This window comes from Hypanus sabinus, chromosome 13, assembly GCF_030144855.1.
Source record: "Hypanus sabinus isolate sHypSab1 chromosome 13, sHypSab1.hap1, whole genome shotgun sequence".
NCBI classification, from domain to species: Eukaryota; Metazoa; Chordata; class Chondrichthyes; order Myliobatiformes; family Dasyatidae; genus Hypanus; species Hypanus sabinus.
In genome coordinates, this window is record NC_082718.1 from 67,622,808 (window position 1) to 67,642,619 (window position 19,812).

The 19,812-nt window shown below is 45.2% G+C and overlaps 1 protein-coding gene across 2 annotated transcripts in view; it reads left to right on the top strand.

Annotated features, from left to right (window-relative positions):
- aldh1l2 (aldehyde dehydrogenase 1 family, member L2) overlaps nt 1-19,812 on the top strand; it is a 134,095-nt gene that overhangs the window by 21,211 nt on the left and 93,072 nt on the right. For both annotated transcript variants that reach the window (XM_059987849.1, XM_059987850.1), the window contains exons 4-5: nt 12,987-13,152; nt 14,827-14,928. In XM_059987849.1, the coding sequence (XP_059843832.1) occupies nt 12,987-13,152; nt 14,827-14,928 (268 nt within the window). The remainder of the gene's footprint in view (nt 1-12,986; nt 13,153-14,826; nt 14,929-19,812) is intronic.

The following is a 19,812-nucleotide window of genomic DNA, read 5'->3' on the forward strand; positions in this document are numbered from 1 at the left end:
ATCCACATGGAGAACGTACAGACTCATTCCAGCTCTGGGAGTTGAAACCTGGTGCAGTAAGGTAACCACTACGCTACTGTGTTGCCCCATATGGGGCAGGAGGTGCTTAGTGGGGTCTGGTTTAGGAGGTGACACACACTCTCCCCTGTCTTTGTTAAACATCTGCATGTTTCAGACAAGGAGATGACATTCCTGGTATCATCCCAAGTACGAGTTGCCTACTCCGAGCAGTCATAGGTCAGGCATTCCTAGGGTTAGCAGGAATGCTGTATGGTTTTGAATCTTCTGTCCTGTTATTGGTCTCTTGCAATAGTGGGCCCAGAATCAAGTGCCTATTTTATTGCCTGTTATTGTCATGTGTACCAGGACACATTGGGGAAATTTAATTCTGTGTGCCATCCAGACTGATTTTGCCATTCAGCAGAGAAAGCAAACAATGCAGAATGTAGTGTGTAAATTGGGAATGCAGTCTGACCCAAGGTAGTGTTATTTCTGGGATGGGACAGATGATGGTAGTGGCAAGATTGGGCCAATGATTGGGGCTGGAGCTGAGGGCTGTTGTTGCAAACGTGAGTTTGAAGAGATCAACACAACAGATTATAATGGCTGCTCTGTGATAATCTCTTTTCTGTGCTCTTATCCCCATCCCCAAGGTGCTGACTGTCCTGGGCTCTGTGACTAGCAGGGATGTTGCCCTCACCTGCATCTCCACAATTTTCCACATATCGGTCCTCTCCCTGTTTTCCTTCGCTCTGTCTGCCACAAAAGGTGGAATTTCCCGGTGGCCACTCGCTGCCTCCTACCAATCGGCCAATGCTCTAACCATGTTAGTGACTTTCCTGTAGTACTATGGGCTCTTAACTTGGTAAGCAGCCTCATGCATGGCACCTTGTCAAAGACCTTCTGAAAATCCAAATATACAACATCCCCGTCACCTATCCTACTTGTAATCTCCTCAAAGAATTCCAGCAGGTTTGTCAGGCAGGGTTTTCCCTGAAGGAAACCATGCTGATATTGTCCTATCTTGTGCTGTGTCACCAAGTACTCCATAACCTCATCCTTGACAATTAACCGCAACATCTTCTCAACCACTGAGGTCAGGCTAACTGGTCTATAATTTCCTTTCTGCTGCCTCCCTTCTTTCTTAAAGTGTGGAATGACATTTGCAATTTTCCAGTCCTCTGGCACCATGTCAGAGTCCAATGATTTTTGAAAGATCATTACTAATGACTCCATAATCTCTACCGCTACCTCTTTCAGAACATTACAGCGCAGTTCATCTGGTCCAGGTGAATTGTACACCTTTAGGTCTTTCAGCTTTTTGAGCACCTTCTCCCTTGTAATAGTAACTGCACTCACTTCTCTTCCCACACACCCTTCAACATCTGGCACGCTGCTAGTATCTTCCACAGTGAAGACTGAAGCAATATACTCATTTAGTTCATCTGCCATCTCCTTTCCACCTGTTATTATTTCTCTGGCCACATTTTCAAGCAGACCTATATCCACTTTGATATTGTTTGCTGGCTTGCTTTCATATTTCATCTTTTCCCTCCAAGTGATTCTTTTAGTTGCTGTCTGTAGGTTTTTTAAAAGCTTCTAAATCCTCCATCTTCCTGCTAATTTTTGTGATTTGTTGTGTGCCCTCTCTTTTGCTTTTACACTAGCTTTGACTCCCTTTGTCAGCCATAGACAATAGACAATAGGTGCAGAAGTAGACCATTCGGCCCCTCGAGTCTGCACCGCCATTCTGAGATCATGGCTGATCATTCACTATCAATACCCAGTCCCTGCCTTGTCCCCATATCCCTTGATTCCCCTATCCATCAGATATCTATCTAGCTCCTTCTTGAAAGCATCCAGAGAATTGGCCTCCACCGTCTTCCGAGGCAGTGCATTCCACACCTCCACAACTCTCTGGGAGAAGAAGCTCTTCCTCAACTCTGTTTTAAATAACTGACCTCTTATTCTCAATCCATGACCTCTGGTACTGGACTCTCCCAACATCTGGAACATATTTCCTGCCTCAATCCTATCAAATCCTTTAATTATCTTAAACGTTTCAATCAGATCCCCTCTCAATCTCCTCAATGTACAAGCCCAATCTCTCCAATCTCTCTGCGTAAGACAGCCCTGCCATCCCAGGAATCAACCTAGTGAATATACGCTGCACTTCCTCAATTGCCAGAATGTCCTTCCTTAAATCTGGAGACCAAAACTTTACACAATATTCCAGGTGTGGTCTCATCAGGGCCCTGTACAAATGCAAAAGGACATCCTTGCTCTTGTACTCAATTCCCCTTGTAACAAAGGCCAACATTCCATTTGCCCTCTTCACTGCCTGTTGCACTTGCTCATTCACCTTCATTGACTGATGAACTAGGACTCCTAGGTCTCTTTGCATTTCTCCCTTACCTAACTCTACAACGTTCAGACAATACTCTGCCCTCTTGTTCCTGCTTCCAAAGTGGATAACTTCACATTTATTCACATTGAATGACATCTGCCAAGTATCTGCCCACTCACCCAGCCTATCCAAGTCTCCCTGTATTCTCCTAACGTCCTCTTCGCATGTCACACTGCCACCCAGTTTAGTATTGTCAGCAAACTTGCTGATATAGTTTTCAATGCCCTCATCTAAATCATTGACATAAATCATAAAGAGCTGTGGTCCCAATACAGAGCCCTGTGGTACCCCACTAGTCACCTCCAGCCAGTCCGAGAAACACCCATTCACTGCTACCCTTTGCTTTCTATCTGCTAACCAGTTTTCTATCCATGTTGAAACCCTGCCCCCAATGCCATGAGCTCTGATTTTACTCACCAATCTCCTATGTGGCACCTTATCGCATGCCTTCTGAAAATCTAGGTACACAACATCCACTGGCATACCCTCATCTAACATCCTTGTTACACCCTCAAAAAACTCCAACAGATTAGTCAAGCATGATTTGCCCTTGGTAAATCCATGCTGGCTCGGCCTAATCCTATTTCTGCCATCAAGATGTGCCACTATTTCGTCCTTAATAATGGACTCCAGCATCTTCCCCACGACTGACGATAGTTCTCCGTTTTCTCCTTCCCTCCCTTCTTGAAAAGTGGGATAACATTAGCCACTCTCCAACCTTCAGGAACTGATCCTGAATCTAAGGAACATTGGAAAATGATTACCAATGCATCCGCAATTTCCTGAGCCACCTCTTTCAGAACCCTCGGATGCAGATCATCTGGACCCAGGGATTTATTAGCCTTCAGTCCTACCAGTCTACTCATCACAGTTTCTTTCCTAATATCAATCTGTCTCAATTCCTGTGATATCTTATGACCCTGGCCCATCCATACATCTGGGAGATTGCTTATGTCCTCCCTGGTGAAGACAGATCTAAAGTACGCATTAAATTCTGTTGCCATTTCCCTGTTTCCCATAACAATTTCTCCCAATTCATTCTTCAAGGGGCCAACATTGGTCTTAACTATCTTCTTTCTCTTCACATAGCTAAAAAAGCTTTTGCTATCCTCTTTTATATTCCTGGCTAGACTGAGCTCATACCTGATTTTTTCTCTCCGTATTGCTTTTTTAGTTAAGATCTGCTGTTCCTTAAAACTTTCCCAATCATCTGTATTCCCACTCATCTTAGCCCTGTCATACTTTTTCTTTAATGCTATACAATCTCTGACTTCCTTTGTCAACCACTGTGGCCCCTTCCCCCTCTTTGAATCCTTCCTTCTCATTGGAATGAACTGCTTTTGCATTATGCCCAAGAATATCTGCCACTGCTGATCCACTGTCTTTCCTGCCAGGGCATCCGCCCATTTAACTTTGGCCAGCTCTTCCCTCATGGCTCCGTAGTCTCCTTTATTTAATTGCAACACTGACACCTCTGATCTACCCTTATCCCTCTCAAATTGTAGATAAAAACATCATGTTATGATCACTACTTCCTAATGGCTCCTTTACTTCAAGATCACTTATCAATTCCTGTTCATTACACATCACCAAGTCCAAAATAGCCTCGTTCCTGGTTGGCTCAAGCACAAGCTGTTCCAAAAATACATCCCTTAGACACTCCACAAACTCCCTATCCTGGGGTCCAGCACCTACCTGATTCTCCCAGTTCACCTGCATGTTGAAATCTCCCATAACGACTGCATTACCTTTAGCACATGCCATTGTTAACTCCCTAATCAACGTACCCAATATCCACGCTACTGTTTGGGGGCCTGTACACAACACCCATTAGGGTCTTTTTACCCTTACTGTTCCTCAGCTCAATCCACACAGACTCTACTTCCCCTGTTCCCAAGTCACCTCTTGCTAAGGACTGAATCTCATTCCTCACCAACAGGGCCACCCCACCCCTCTTCCCATATTTCTCTCTACGATAGCATGTATACCCTGGTACACTCAATTCCCAGGCCTGATCCCCTTGCAGCCATGTCTCCGTTATCCCAACAATATCGTAGTTCCCCATTTTCATCTGAGCTTCAAGCTCATCTGTCTTATTTCTGACACTACGCGCATTCAAGTATAGAACTCTTAGCCCATTCCTCCTCTCTTTGCTTAAAAGACTGTCTACTGTACCTAACCCAGCTCCTTGAACTTCCATCGGGCTAATTGCACCCTGAATTTTGATGACCTTCTCAAGATCACCCAAACCTTCTACACATTTAACCCCATGCTCCTTCTGACCAACCCTCTGGATCTGGATTCCTGCCCACTGCACATCTAGTTTAAACCCTCCCGAGCAGCACTGGCAAACACACCTGCAAGAATGTTAGTACCCCTCCGGTTCAGATGTAGACCGTCCCTTCGAAACAGATCCCAATGTCCCTGGAACAAAGACCAATTATCCAAAAATCTGAACCCTTCCTTCCTGCACCATGCTCTCAGCCTCGTATTAATGTGCATAATCATTCTATTCTTCGTCTCACTCGCACGTGGCACAGGTAGCAATTCCGAGATCGTCACCCTGGAGGTCCTGCCTTTCAGCTTCACTCCTAACTCCCTGAACTCTCTAAGCAGGACCCCCTCACTCACCTTACCTGCATCGTTGGTCCCTACATGGACCACTACATCTGGGTTCATACCCTCGTTCTCAAGAATAGCCTGCACCTGATCTGAGATGTCCCGGACCCTGGCACCAGGGAGGCAACATACCATCCGAGACTCCCAATCTGCCCCACAAAATCTCCTATCTGCCCCCCTAACTATAGAATCCCCTAAAACTATTGCTCTCTTCTCTTCCCTCCTTCCCTTTCTAGTTGAGGGTTCAACCTCTGTGCCAGAGGCAGGACCACTACAACTCATTCCAGGGTTGTACTATTTGGCATTTCAATATTACTTCATTTTTAGAATATATCTATCTTGCACCTTCCTTATTTTTCCTTGCTCCTCTGCTGTCATCCCTGCCAGCATCTCCTTCCAATTTACTTTGGCCAGCTTCTCTTTCATACCACTGTAATTTCCCTTACTTCACTGAAATACTGCTACGTCAGACTATACTTTCTTCCTAGCAGCCTTTTAACCCTTAACCTTGTCCTCTAGTTGTAGTTCCATCGGACCTCAGGGGAAGAAGCTTTTTTGGATTTACCCTTCATCTACCACTCATAATATATATATTTGATAGAGATATAGTATATCTCTATCAAATCTCCCCTCAATCTTCCACATTCTAGGGAATAAAATCCTAAAATCTTTCCCTATATCTCAGGTCCTCAGGTCCCAGCAACGTTCTTATAAATTTTCTCTTGTTACGTACCCCGTAACTGGGTCACTTACCAGCAAAGATAGAGAGGTCCGTTGGATAGAGAAGATAGAGAAGTCTGATGGTACTATTTTTAACAGTATTTATTGATAAAAATACACAAAATAATATCAATGCAACATACAGATAATACACGTCAATACTAAATCTAAAAGCGCGGGTATAATAATAATCAATAAGAAATACACTCTATCGTTGTCTAGGGGATAATGTATTGTCCGATGGAAGTATAAAAGTCACTGTAGTTCATTCAAGCTGCAGCGTTTTGGTTTGAGAGAAAGACGGGTTAAAACTTGCCCAGTCCTTTTATGATGTCAATCCTTCGAGAGTCGTTGGGAGTTGATTTCCCCGTTGTTAGCTAAAAGCCGTTCTTCCGTGGTCAAGGCACACCGATTCCGGGGCAAATGGAAACGGACGCACGTGGCCTTCCCACCGGCTTTTGCTATTACGGGATGGCTAGCGTTTCTTCTGGTGCGTCTGAGGGGCTGTTCCCACAGACCCTCCTTTATCCTGACTCTCAGGGTCTCAGATGTCAATCAGGTTGGGATTGACACCACCAACCACAAACCAGCCCACTTTGCCTGAGGGCTTCCACGAAGCACAATATTTTAATACACAATTCTGTCTCCAAGAGACAATGGCCGTTTCCTGTAGCTTTATATCGCCGGGGGGGGGTCAAGACATTCCAAACGTCTCTCTCTCTCTCTCATTTCCTGGGTCTCCTGGACTGACTCAATAGTGATCTTGCGATTCTCACAAAGGAGGGGGCTACCTCGCACCCTTCGGCCCCTCAGAGCTGTGGTACATTCATAACACTCTGCACTCTTTCAGACTTAGGGTAGATGACCAAAACTGGACATAATACTCCAAAATGGGCCTTTCCAGCATCTTGTACAATTTCAACATAACATCCCATCTCCTGTACTCATACTTTAATCTATGAAAGCTTTCTTTACAACCCTATCTACCTGTGACACTGCTTTCAAAGAATTTCGGATCTGTATTCCCAGATCCTCCTGTTCTAACGCAATGCTCAGTGCCTTACCACTCACCACACAGGTCCTACCCTGGTTGGTCCTCCCAAAGTGCAACACCTCACACTTGCCTACATTAAATTCCATCTATCAATTTTTCAGTCCATTTCATCAGCTGTGTCCGGATCCCATGTCAAGCTTGGATAGTCTTCCTCATCATTCACCACACCCCAATCTTGGTATGATCTGTAAATTTGCTGACCCAAGTTAACACATTATTATCCAGATCGTTGATATAGATGATGAACAACAATGGACCCAGCAGCATTCCCTGTGGCACAGCCCCAGTCACAAGCTCCAGTCAGAGAGGCAACCATCTACTACCACTCTCTGGCTTCAACAAAGTGAATATCTAATCCAATTTACTACCTCATCCTGAATGCTAAACAATTGAACCTTCTTGACCAACCTCCCGTTCGGGACCTTGTTAAAGGCCTTTCTAAAGTCCATGATGACACCATCCACTGCCTTGTCTTCATCCGTTTTCCTGGTAACTTCCTCAAAAAGCTCTATAAGATTGGTTAGACATGATCTACCATGCATGAAGCTGTGCTGACTATCCCTAATCAGTCCATGTCTATACAAATAATCAAAAATCCGGTCTCTTAGAATACCTTCCAGTAACTTCCCACTACTGATGTCAGGCTCACTGGCCGATAATTTCCTGGCTAATTCTTAGAGACTTTCTTAAACAACGGAACAACTTTAGCTATCCTCCAATCATCTGGCACCTCATCTGTGGCCAAGGATGTTTTAAATATCTCTGCCAGAGTCCCTGCAGGTTTTGCTCTGGTCCCCCACGGGGTCCAAGGAAACAAGCCTTATAGACTTGTCCACCCTAATTTGCTCCTTTGTAATAGGCACTAGACATTGGGGTGACCTGTTGGGGCACTCTTTGAGAGAAGGGTAGTGCAGTTTGATGTGTCCAGAATGAACATTAAATTTTCCTGAATGCTATTGGTATCGCTTTGCTTTGGAAATTGAATAAGATAACCTCAGTTTATTAAAGAAGAATGATGCCTAGCAAGGCAAATATAGCTCCTCCTTATTTAACGAAGGACACTTTTAATGGCATCATTTCTGGTTGATCTGCCACCCTTGTGCCCCTCGATGTCATTCTGGAGACGTGCAGTTCTTTCATCCTCTGTCTCTTCATCTCTTCTGCTGTTTATTCTTTGTCTCTAATCTTGGAGTCGTGCATTTCTCTGCTGCTTTGTCTCTTCCTCTCTCCTCCTCCTGTGCCTATTTTTGTCATTCTGGAGACATGCAGCCCTTTCATTCCCCGTCTCTTCATCTCTTCTGCTGTTTGTTGTTTGTCTCCGATCCTGGAGATGTGCATTTCTCAGCTCTTTTGTCTCTTTCTCTCTCCTTCTATGCCAGCTGTCATTCTGGAGACCTACAAGCCTCTCCTCCTCTGTCTCTTCTGCTCTCATCTTTTTTGTCCTGACTCTTTGATCCTGGAGTCGTGCGGCCCTGACCTCATCCGATTCTTGTTCTCTCCCTCTCCTTGCCGCTTCCCGGCGGTGTTTGGCTTCATTCTTGACCGTAATGTCCCCCTTCTCTTTCTACGTGGCATAATTAGCCTGACCATTTTTTTTTACCGTAATGCTGGGTAGAACATACAAATCAGTAACACCAAAGTCTCTAGGATGCTCCAGGTGCCAAAGAAAAGCAAGGTGGCATGCCTGAATGACTATCGAGCTGTGGCTCTGATATCAATTCCTATGAAGTGCTTTGAGCAATTGGTTAGCACACATCAACCATAGCCTACCGGTCAACCTTGACGCTTTGCAATTCGCCTACTGGAGCAACAGGTCAACGGCAGATGCCATCTCTCTGGCACTACATTCCTCCTTAGAACACCTGGAGAATAAAGACACATAAGTAAGGCTCCTTTTCATTGACTACAGCTCTGACTTTAATGCCATCATTCCAAATAAACTAATTCCTAAGCTCTGGAAGCTGGGTCTTAGCACTGAGGTCTACAGCTGGATCTTCAACTTCCTCACAGATAGGACCCAGGCTGTAAAAATAGGGGACAAGCTCTCCTCTACAATCACTCTGAGCACTGGTGCCCCACAAGGCTGTGTCCTCAGCCCCCTGCTATACTCACTGTACACTCATGATTGTGTAGCCAAGTTTCCATCGATCTCAATATATAAGTTTGTTGATGACACCACAATTGTAGGCCATATCTTGAGTAATGATGAGTCTGAGTGCAGAGAGAAAATTAAGAACCTGGTGGCATGGTGTGAAGACAATAACCTATCCCTCAACGTCAGCAAGACGAAGGAATTGGTTGTTGACTTCAGGAGGAGTAGCGGACCACACAACCCCATCTATATCGGTGGTGCGCAGGTGGAACAGTTTTAACTTAAAACTTAAACAGCTTTAAGTTCCTTGGGTTGAATATCACAAATGACCTGACTTGGTCTAGCTAAGCAGAGTCTACTGCCAAGAAGACTCACCAGCGCCTTTACTTCCTGAGAAAGCTGAAGAAATTTGGCCTGTCCCCTAAAACTCTCACTAATTATTTTTTATAGATGCACCGTAGAAAGCATTGTTCTAGGGTGCAGCACAACCTGGTATGGAAGTTGTCCTGTCCAAGACTGGAAGAAGCTACAGAAGATCGTGAACATAGTCCAGCATATCACACAAACCAATCTTCCAACCTTGGACTCACTTTACACCGCACGCTGTTGGAGCTGTGCTGCCAGGATAATCAAGGGCACGAACCACCCAGCCAACACACTTTTCGTCCCTCTTCCCTCCGGGAGAAGGTTCGGGAGCTTGAAGATTTGTACAGCCAGATTTGGGAACAGCTTCTTTCCAACTGTGATAAGACTGCTGAACAGATCCTGACCTGGAGCTGGGCTGTACCTTCCAAATATCTGGACCTGACTTGCACTACCTTACTTTCCCTCTTCTATTTTCTAGTTATGATATAATTTAAATTTTTATTATATTTACTTCGATTTGTACTTCAGGGAGCGTGAAGTGCAGAATCAAATATCACTGTGATGATTGTACACTCTAGTATCAATTGTTTGATGACAATAGAATATTCTTGATGATGTGGTTGGCGCTGTCCTAAATGGACGTGATATAGTCACCGCTGTCCTTTGCAGCAAAGGGTTTGATGGTTGTCTCGAAGTATGTCATTACAATAAGATTTAATTATCTCGTATTGATGGGTGGCAGTTAGATCTGTCTCAATCCTGCACATGCTGACGGTGATATGTGACTGCTTGAATTAGAGCTGTCCTGCTTTTTTGCTTGGTTGGTGTCACTGCTGAGGCTGCAGTGTGCATGCGTCGTAGTGTCACATCCCAATTTCCATGATGGCTGATCAGCTCTCAGGTGAAAGCAGGGCTGTTGATTTTGGCAAGTGAGTAATTTATACAAATATATGACCCTGAACTTTGCCTGCATTCTGTAAGTTAGTGCATTTTAATAGAACAGAGAACAATACAGCACATTACAGGCCCTGCCACAACCGCTGCACTATCTGTACTGGCACTCTGGTTCTGAACCCCCTGCAACTCAAGTTTAAACCCCCATGCAGCACTAGCAAACCTATCTGATAGGCTGTCAGTTCCCCTCCATTTCAGGGCAAACCATTCTTTCTGTACAGATACCACCTTTCCTGGAAGAGAACCCAATGATCCAAAATTCTGAAGCTCCCCCTCCTGCACCAGCTCTCATTAGCCACGTGTTAAACTGTAACTGTGTTCCTCACGGCAGGAAGATGGTTACAATTGTTGGAGGATAATCATTTGTGCAATAGTCCTTCTGCATAGCATCCACATCCCAGCCTCTGCTGTTGCGTTAAAGATCTTCTAAAGGTAGGATGCAAAGATTACACACAGTTTACTTTAATTTACAACTCCTCAGCAAATGTCTCAGTTAGCTGACTCACACTCGTTTCTCATTCATACTTTTAGTTGTGCTCAAGGAAAGCAGCACGGCCCCGTCTGGTCTGAACAGAGAAATGCCATTTTTATATGAACAATTACAGATATTGACCGTTTGGTGAACTGTATGTTTAAATTCCTTACTTTCACGATCAATTGCCATTCACAGTACCTCTGGTAAAAGTTAATTAAAACTACAACCTAACAATCAGTGAGACATAGAAAACCTAGAGCACAATGCAGGCCCTTCAACTCACAAGCCGTGTCAAACTGCTATTTCTGCCTGCTGTGCACTGAGCAGAAAACTAAAGAATCATCACAACAGGATGTCCATCCTTGATGCATACTGCCCACTTTTCAGCAGGGCAATTGATTCATGTACAGTTCAGTGGCAGAAACGCAGAGTAAGGGATCAGCTGATGCTCAGGGGTTTCTCTACAGTCGCAGAGCACTGGAAATGGTGAAATCAAGATGGTTCATTGCCACTGCTGAGAAAAACCTATAATCATAACAGCATTTGTCAGCTGCTGGGGATTGTGCTCGTTGAAAACTGGCCATATTGTAATATTTCCATTGCATAAAGGCATGTCAGTAAACACAAGTTAAAAGAAACATAGAAAATGTACAGCACAATACAGGCCCTTCAGCCTACAATGCTGTACCGAACATGTACATACTTAGAAATTAACTAGGGTTACCCATAGCCCTCTATTTTTCTAAGCTCCATGTACCTATCCAGGAGTCTCTTAAAAGACCCTATCATATCTGCCTGCACCACCACTGCTGGCAGCCCATTCCATGCACTCACCACTCTCTGTGTTAAAAACTTACCCCTGACATCTCCTCTGTACCTTCTTCCAAGCACCTTAAAACTGTGCCCTCTCATGTTACCTTGAAGTTAGTAAAGTAATTGTCCTTTAGTTGGTGTGTGTTCCTTGAATCCTTCTGTTACAATCTTGTCTCAATAAGCCAAGTGCTGTGCAAAGGGAACCTAAGCTCTTGACCTGTTTTTGCCTGGGTCGTCTGCGCTGTCTGCAATCTATCCTTGCCTGGACATTAATTAACACTTGCGTGGGTGCAACTTCTGTACAAGGAATCAGCCTACTCCTTTGAGCAAGGTGTTGACCAGAGACACGTTAAGGTGTGTGCCACAGTAGTGGCAAGCAATAACCTTATCCAGGGGAGAGTTAACTACCAATTTCCACATTCACTGGCACTACCACCTCCCATCAAGCTCCTCAGAGTATGCATTGACCAGAAATTCTGCCAGACCAGGATGTGCCAGAGGTCCTGCAGAGAGACACTCACCTCCTGAAACCATGGAGCCTGTCCAATCAGAGTTAACTGGAGGAGTGTGGTCCCAACAGTGCTCTGGAAGTTTGGTTCTACCTAGGGTAATGTAGCCCATATCACTGACACCACGTCAGCTTCATCCCTCCAACATCAGAGCAAAGTGTGCACCCTTCAAGAAGGAGCTGGATAGATATCTGATGGATAGGGGAATCAAGGGATATGGGGACAAGGCAGGGACTGGGTATTGATAGTGAATGATCAGCCATGATCTCAGAATGGCGGTGCAGACTCGAGGGGCCGAATGGTCTACTTCTGCACCTATTGTCTATTGTCTATATAAAATACACTGGAGTTACCAGTGTCTTTAGTGTTGTGCGCACATGTGTGCGCATGCACCTGTCTGTGTCAATCGCTCCTTCATCTGACAGCCATGACCTCCAAAATGGGTGTGGGGTGCATGCAGGGAGTTGATTGATACTAATGGCAGGGCCTCATTTCAGTGGTGGGCTAGCTACAGTCTGGTAGCTACCACCTAGCCTGGTGGGAGAGCAAAAGGTCCCTGTGGGAAAGGCAATGTCAGATCTCGGGGTGGGTTCAATTGGGACGTGGAGATCATGGGTCTGGGGACTGCCCCTGTGCAAGGCACATAAGTGCACACTTCTCTTTCCAAACTACCCTGAAACATAAAACTGGAATTCTGGCTCCTCTGGGACTTCATGTGAGCTGCACCGCAGGGAGAGGTCAGAATTGTCCTCACAATCAAGTAGCTTGGCACAGGTGAGGAACTGGGGGCACTCACTGGATAAGATCCACATCCTCAAAGCCTAAGCAGCTTTGTTCAGCATGTTGACTGTGGAAGTAGATGTGGGGACACAATGGGAAGGAAGCTGATGGCCCAGTGAGTTGATTTGCTTGCCGTGTAGTGTATCTGAAGTTGGAGTCTGTAAGGGAGCTGCTAAACATCTGTTCTTTGTGTATAGGACTCTTATTCATGGAGATAAGATGGGAGGTTTCACCATTTTTTGGGCAGATGATGGACTGGACACAGGGCCCATTCTACTGCAGAAGCAATGTGATGTGGACCCAAATGACACCGTGGACTCGCTGTACAACCGTTTCCTGTATCCTGAGGGTATAACTGCAATGGTAAGGAATGTCACAAAGAGCTCTCCTGCTTCTTCACAGAAATGTATGAAGCTTAAACAGGAGGCCATCTTCTTTGAGTGGAAAGAGTTGGCATTTAATTGCATGTGAATTGAGCAACAAGTTGAGATGTCCAACTGTCCCTGAATGGTGTCAGCCTCCCATACGTCTCCGCTTTTCAGCACAAACCTCGCAGCTGTCTGTGAAGTGTGTGTGCCCGGGAGGAGCCTTGTTCCAATTGAGCAAGGTCAACGTTGGGGTGTTGCACCCCTCCTCCTGCAGACTGAGGGAGTGCCAACAGATCGTTAAGTGTCAGCAGTGTTACTGTCGTGATCCTCTGGTAGTGAATTAAGTTGGCATGGCTGAAGTGAAGTGCATCTTCAGACAGTGCAGGTGTTTCAGATCCTTTTCACAGATACACAAAGAAATTAGGGTGTCTGTTTGAGCAGTGAGTAAGCACACCTAAAGTGAGTAAAGCACACCATGGGATGGGGAGAGTGAAAGAGTAGATTGTGACTGTCGTATTGGAATTGGGTTATTATTGTCACAGGTCCTGAGATACAGTGAAAAACTTGTCTTCATACAGATCAGACCATTACACAGCACATTGAGGTACAAAACAATAACAGAATGCTGAATAAAGTGTTACATTTACAGAAGCGATACGATAGATGATAACGCATAAGAAATTAATGAAGTGGCCTGAGAAATTATGAGTCTATCTTGAACCTGAAGTGGCCTTGTTCAGGAAGTCCTTGAAGTGTCCTTGTTGGGCCAGTCAACTGGAAAGAAACTTCCCACCTGTCAGAAGGTGCCAGCCTCTGATACCTGGGATGGGGCAAGCAGGAGGGCCTCTGCTGGTGGCTAGTTGGGGGATTTGGATTGTTGTGGTGGGTAACGACAAAGAAATAATGCCTTGTGATTTCTCTTTCAGTCAGTGGCAGTTGCATGCTATCAGGTTAACAAATCGTACACCCTGCCCCTTTATGACCAGACAGTGGGCATCCCCCACACCCTATCCCAAACATGGAGAGCTTGCATCCCATAGTGTTGGAGAGGGCAGAGTCTGGTGAGATGTTGCTCGACCATCTCTTGCATGTCACTTACAGATCCCTCTAGATTAAACAGGCAAATTGGTTTGTTGTCACATATTCCTAGGTACAGTGAAAGACCAGTCTTGCACCCCATCTGTACAAATAAATTCAGGGGGTAGTGCAATGAGGTAGTACAAAGGGAAACAGTAACAATGCAAGATGAAAAATGGAGAAAGTCCAGTGTTGGTAAACAGAAGATGCAAGCCCGTAACAAGCTAGAACACTCGCTTGGGTAGATCGAATCATACAGTGGGACTGTTCAATAGTCTGATAGCAGCTGGGTCCTCGAGCCTGGTGATGCATGCCTTCAGGCTTTTGTATCTTGTGCCTGATGAAAGAGGGGAGAAGAGAGGAAGTCTGGGGTGGGTGGGGTCATTGTCTGCACCTCTTGCTGCCTGAGTAAAGCAGCCAGCATAATGAAAGTCCAGAGAGGGAGGTTGGTTTCTGTGATGGGCTGAGGTGTGTCTTTCTTGTGGTTAAGGGCAGAGCAGTTTCCATCCCATGTCATGATGCATCCAGGTTTAACCCTGACTTCTGATTTGTCTGATATTGCCTATGACACAGTTTGCCTTATCTTGTGTAGGTGGAGGCAGTCCAGTTGATTGCTGACGAGAAGGCGCCTCGCATCACTCAGCCTGAAGAAGGAGCAACATATGAAGGGATCCAGAGGAAAGAGAATTCCAAGGTATTATTCCCGGTTACTGCAGGGGGTGTCAGTTCCCTCCTGATCAGCAACAGATTCAGTTTTGATCTGTATTACTGTCCACTAGCAGAGCCAGCTGACCCTCCTGATTTCTTTCAGTAGTCTGCCCCCCCCCTCCCCCATACAGTGTATACATTTCTCAGTATCCAGGGCCATGTGATGCAGGAGAGGTGAAAATTCGGGGTCACTAACATTCAGCAAGTTCATCAGATTCCAATCTGCATTTAGCTTAACACATTTGGGCATTAGGTTAGCAAAGTGTTTAATTTTCTTTTGTCTCAATTAAAATAGTGGGAATATACTTAAATTCATGTTACTGTTCTCTAGTAAATAACAAATGGGAATAGTTACAGGGCAGGAGCATAACTAAGCCTGACAAACGGTCTTTGAACTGAAACGTGAGATGTTTCTCTTGGTGGTGATGTGGTCTGATCTGCTAATTATTCCCAGCATTTACTGTGTCCATAAACTCTTTTAAAGATTCAGATAAACCGAGAAGCAGAATGGAGCCACACACAAAAGTACTCGGGTGTTGGGAAATGGACAGTTGTCACACGGACGGAAGGTCTCAACCTGAAACTTTGACTGTCCATTCCTCTCTATGGATGCTATTCAACCCACTTGGTTCCTGTGGAAGCTTGCTGTCTGTACCCAGGGATCAGTGTACAGGCTGGGCAATCTGTCCTGAGTATCATAGGACATTGAAATAGAGCTGTTTTGAGCAAATTTGATGTTACTCACTGTCAATGATGAGGGCCTGCACGTGTGGTCATCTCCCATTTTATTGCACCTCAGTTGGTCAGAAGCACTAAACTTAGATTTGATCTCCCTCCAGTGCTCGGTGGAGGGCGCTGATGCTTTTTTTGCTGGTGGGGGGGGGTGTGGTTTGTTGCTGCTGCTTGTGTGGGGGAGGAGGGAGCTTTGGGGTTCTAACATTTAACTGTCATTCATTCTTTGGGGTGCTCCTCCGTTTTCATGGACGTTTGTGAAGAAAAAGAAATTCAGGACATATATTGTATGCATTTCTCTGACATTAAATGTACCAGTTCAAACATTTAAATGGCAAATCCTACAAGAAAGTAATGGATAGCCCAGCCCCCCCCCATGGGTAAGGCCCTCCCAACCTTTGAGGACATCTACATAAAACACTGTTGCAGGAAAGCAGCATCCATTATCAGGAACTTCTCCACCTAGGACATGCTCTCTTCACCCTGTTAGACAATAGGTGCAGGAGTAGTCCATTTGGCCCTTCGAGCCAGCACCACCATTCAATGTGATCATGGCTGATCATCCACAATCAGTACCCTGTTCCTTCCTTCTCCCCATATCCCTTGACTCTGCTATCTTTAAGAGCTCTATCTAACTCTTTCTTGAAAGCATCCAGAGAATTGGCCTCCACTGCCTTCTGAGGCAGAGCATTCCATAGATCCACAACTCTCTGGGTGAAAAAGTTTTTCCTCAACTCCATTCTAAATGGCCTACCCCTTATTCTTAAACTGTGGCCTCTGGTTCTGGACTCCCCCAACATTACGAACATGTTTCCTGCCTCTAGCGTGCTCAATCCCTTAATAATCTTATATGTTTCAATCAGATCCCCTGTCATCCTTCTAAATTCCAGTGTATACAAGCCCAGTCGCTCCAATCTTTCAACATATGATAGTCCCGCCATCCCGGGAATCAACTTCGTGAACCTATGCTGCACTCTCTCAATAGCAAGAATGTCCTTCCTCAAATTTGGAGACCAAAACTGAACACAATACTCCAGATGTGGTCTCACCAGGGCCCTGTACAACTGCAGAAGGACTTCTTTGCTCCTATGCTCAACTCCCCTTGTTATGAAGGCCAACATGCCATTAGCTTTCTTCACTGCCTGCTGTACCTGCATGCTTACTTTCAGTGACTGATGTACAAGAACACCTAGATCTCGTTGTACTTCCCCTTTTCCGAACTTGATACCATTCAGATAGTAATCTGCCTTCCTGGTCTTGCCACCAAAGTAAATAACCTCACATTTATCCACATTAAACGGCATCTGCCCACTCACCCAACCTGTCCAAGTCACCCTGCATTCTCCTAACATCCTCCTCATATTTCACACTGCCATTCAGCTTTGTGTCATCTGCAAATTTGCTAATGTTACTTTTAATCCCTTCATCTAAATCATTAACGTATATTGTAAATAGCTGCGGTCCCAGCACCAAGCCTTGCGGTACCCCACTCGTCACTGCCTGCCATTCTGAAAAGGACCCGTTAATCTCTATTCTTTGTTTCCCATCTGCCAACCAATTTTCTATCCATGTTAGTACCCTACCCTCAATACCATGTACTCTAATTTTGCCCACTAATTTCCTATGTGGGACCTTATCAAAGGCTTTCTGAAAGTCCAGGTACATCAAAGGCTTTCTGTTGCTATCAGGAAAAAGGTGCAGGATCCTCTGGACTCACCACCAGATTTACCCCTCAATCATCAGGCTCTGGAACCAAAGGGGATAGCTTCACTCAACTTCACTCACTCCACCATTGAACTGTGCCCACAACCAATGGTCTCACTTTCAAGGACTTTTCATCTCATGTTCTCAGATTTATTGCTCATTTATTTATTATTATTATTATTATTATTATTATTATTATTATTATTATATATTCGTATTTGCACAGTTTGTTGTCTTCTGCACTCTGGTTGAAAGCCCTAGATGGGCATTGATTCTGTTATGGTTATTATTCTATAGATTTATTGAGTATGCCTATGAGAAAATTAATCTCAGGGTTGTATATGGTGCCATATATGTACTTTCATAATAAAATTTACTTTGAAGAGTAGGTCAGGTTTTGCCCTCTCCCTGTAGAATCTTCAGTACTTTGCATGAGGAATCTTTCCTGAACATATTTAACACATTCTGCCCCATCTTAGCCCTTCCCTTATCACTGTGGCAGTCACATCCTGACTACTGTAGTACGAGCTTCTGACAATGAAGAGGTCACAGCAGGTTGTGGAAGCTGTGGATTGCTCATTGCTCAGAAGCCATCACTGATGATGAGGTTCACCACTGTCTTCAAAGTGCAGGCATAATGATAAAGGCTTTTGTAGATTAAAAACTTCAGAGCTGACACAGACCTCCTGGTTTGCTTGCCTTCTTTTTGCCAACATACAGCAGGCATCTTAAAGCACTGGAAAGATATCATCAGTGCTGTCAATGCAAAATTCTGCTCCCTCCCCAGTCCCCCACCAAAGGGAGCACTCTCTTCACATCACTCTATCTAGGCCTTACTATATTCAATAGATTTCAATGAGATTTTCCCCCCCTTTGAAATTCCAGGGAGTACAGGCCCAGAGCTTTCAATTGCTGCTGGTACAATAACTGTTTCATTCCTGAATTGTTCTCCTAAATCTCTTCAGAGCTTTCTTCAGCACATCCTTTTCTAAATAATGGGCCCAGAACTGCTCACAATAACTCCAAGTGAGGCCTCACCAGAGTCTTCATACAGATTCAGCATTATATTCTTATTAATATATTCTAGTCCTCTCGAAATGAATGCTAACACTGCATTTGACTTCCTCACCGCTGACTCAACCTGCAAATTGCCTTTCAGGAATCCTGCATGAGGTCTGATTTTTGAATTTTCTCCCTGTTTAGAAAATAGTCTATGCCTTTATTCCTTCTACCAAAGTGCATGACCGTATTGTACCTGGTGAGCACGAACAGTTTAAAAAGGGCAAGGAATCTGCAGAAGTTTTTGATTTGGAACAAGAAGGCAGAGCGAGAGCACCTAAGGATTTCCAGCAGGCAGGCATTTTGAGTTCTCGGGGGAAGAGAGAGGCCAGACTGCGCAGGCTTGTGACGTCCGCCTGTTGAGCGCGAACAGTTTAAAAAGAAGGCAGCCATATCCAGTGGGCAGTGGAGTGAAAGGGCTTTGGCTCAAAGGGCTTCCGCGGTAACGGGATGAGGTGAGACAGTGGTTGATTGCAAAAGGAAGTAGTATGTATGTGAGGCCAGTTTTCTGTGGTCGGTGTCAGATGTGGGAAGTCCTGGAGTCTCCCGGTGTCCCAGACAGCCACATCTGCACCCGGTGCATCGACATGCAACTCCTAAAGGACCATGTTAGGGAACTGGAGATGCAAGCTCGATGACCTTTGTCTGGTCAGGGAGAGTGAGGAGGTGATAGAGAGGAGTTACAGACAGGTGGTCACCCCGGGGCCATGGGGGACAGAGAAATGGGTCACAGTCAGGTGAGTGAAGGGGAGGAGTCAGGTACTAGAGAGTACCCCTGTGGCTGTACCCCTTGACAATAAGTACTCCTGTTTGAGTACTGTTGGGGGGGGGGGGGAGAAACAGCCTACCTGGGGACAGCCTCTGGCACAGAATCTGGCCCTGTTGCTCAGAAGGGTAGGGAAAAGAAGAGGAAGGCAGTAGTGATAGGCAACTCTATAGTCAGGGGGTCAGACAGGCGATTCTATGGATGCAGGAAAGAAACTCAGATGGTAGTTCACCTCCCAGGTGCCACGGTCCGGGATGTTTCTGATTGCGTCCAAGATATCCTGCGGTGGGAGGGAGATCGTGGTACATATTGGTACCAATGACATATGTAGGAAAAGGGAAGAGGTCCTGAAAGAAAACTACAGGAAGTTAGGAAGGAGGTTGAAAAGCAGGATCTCAAAGGTAGTAATCGCGGGATTACTGCCTGTGCCACGCATCAGTGAGAATAGGAATGAGGTGGAGTATAAATGCATGGCTGAGGGAATGGAGCAGGGGGCAAGGATTCAGATTTCTGGATCATTGCAACCTCTTTTGGGGCGGGTGTGACCTGTACAAAAAGAACGGGTTGCACTTGAATCCCAGGGGGACCAATATCCTGGCAGGCAGGTTT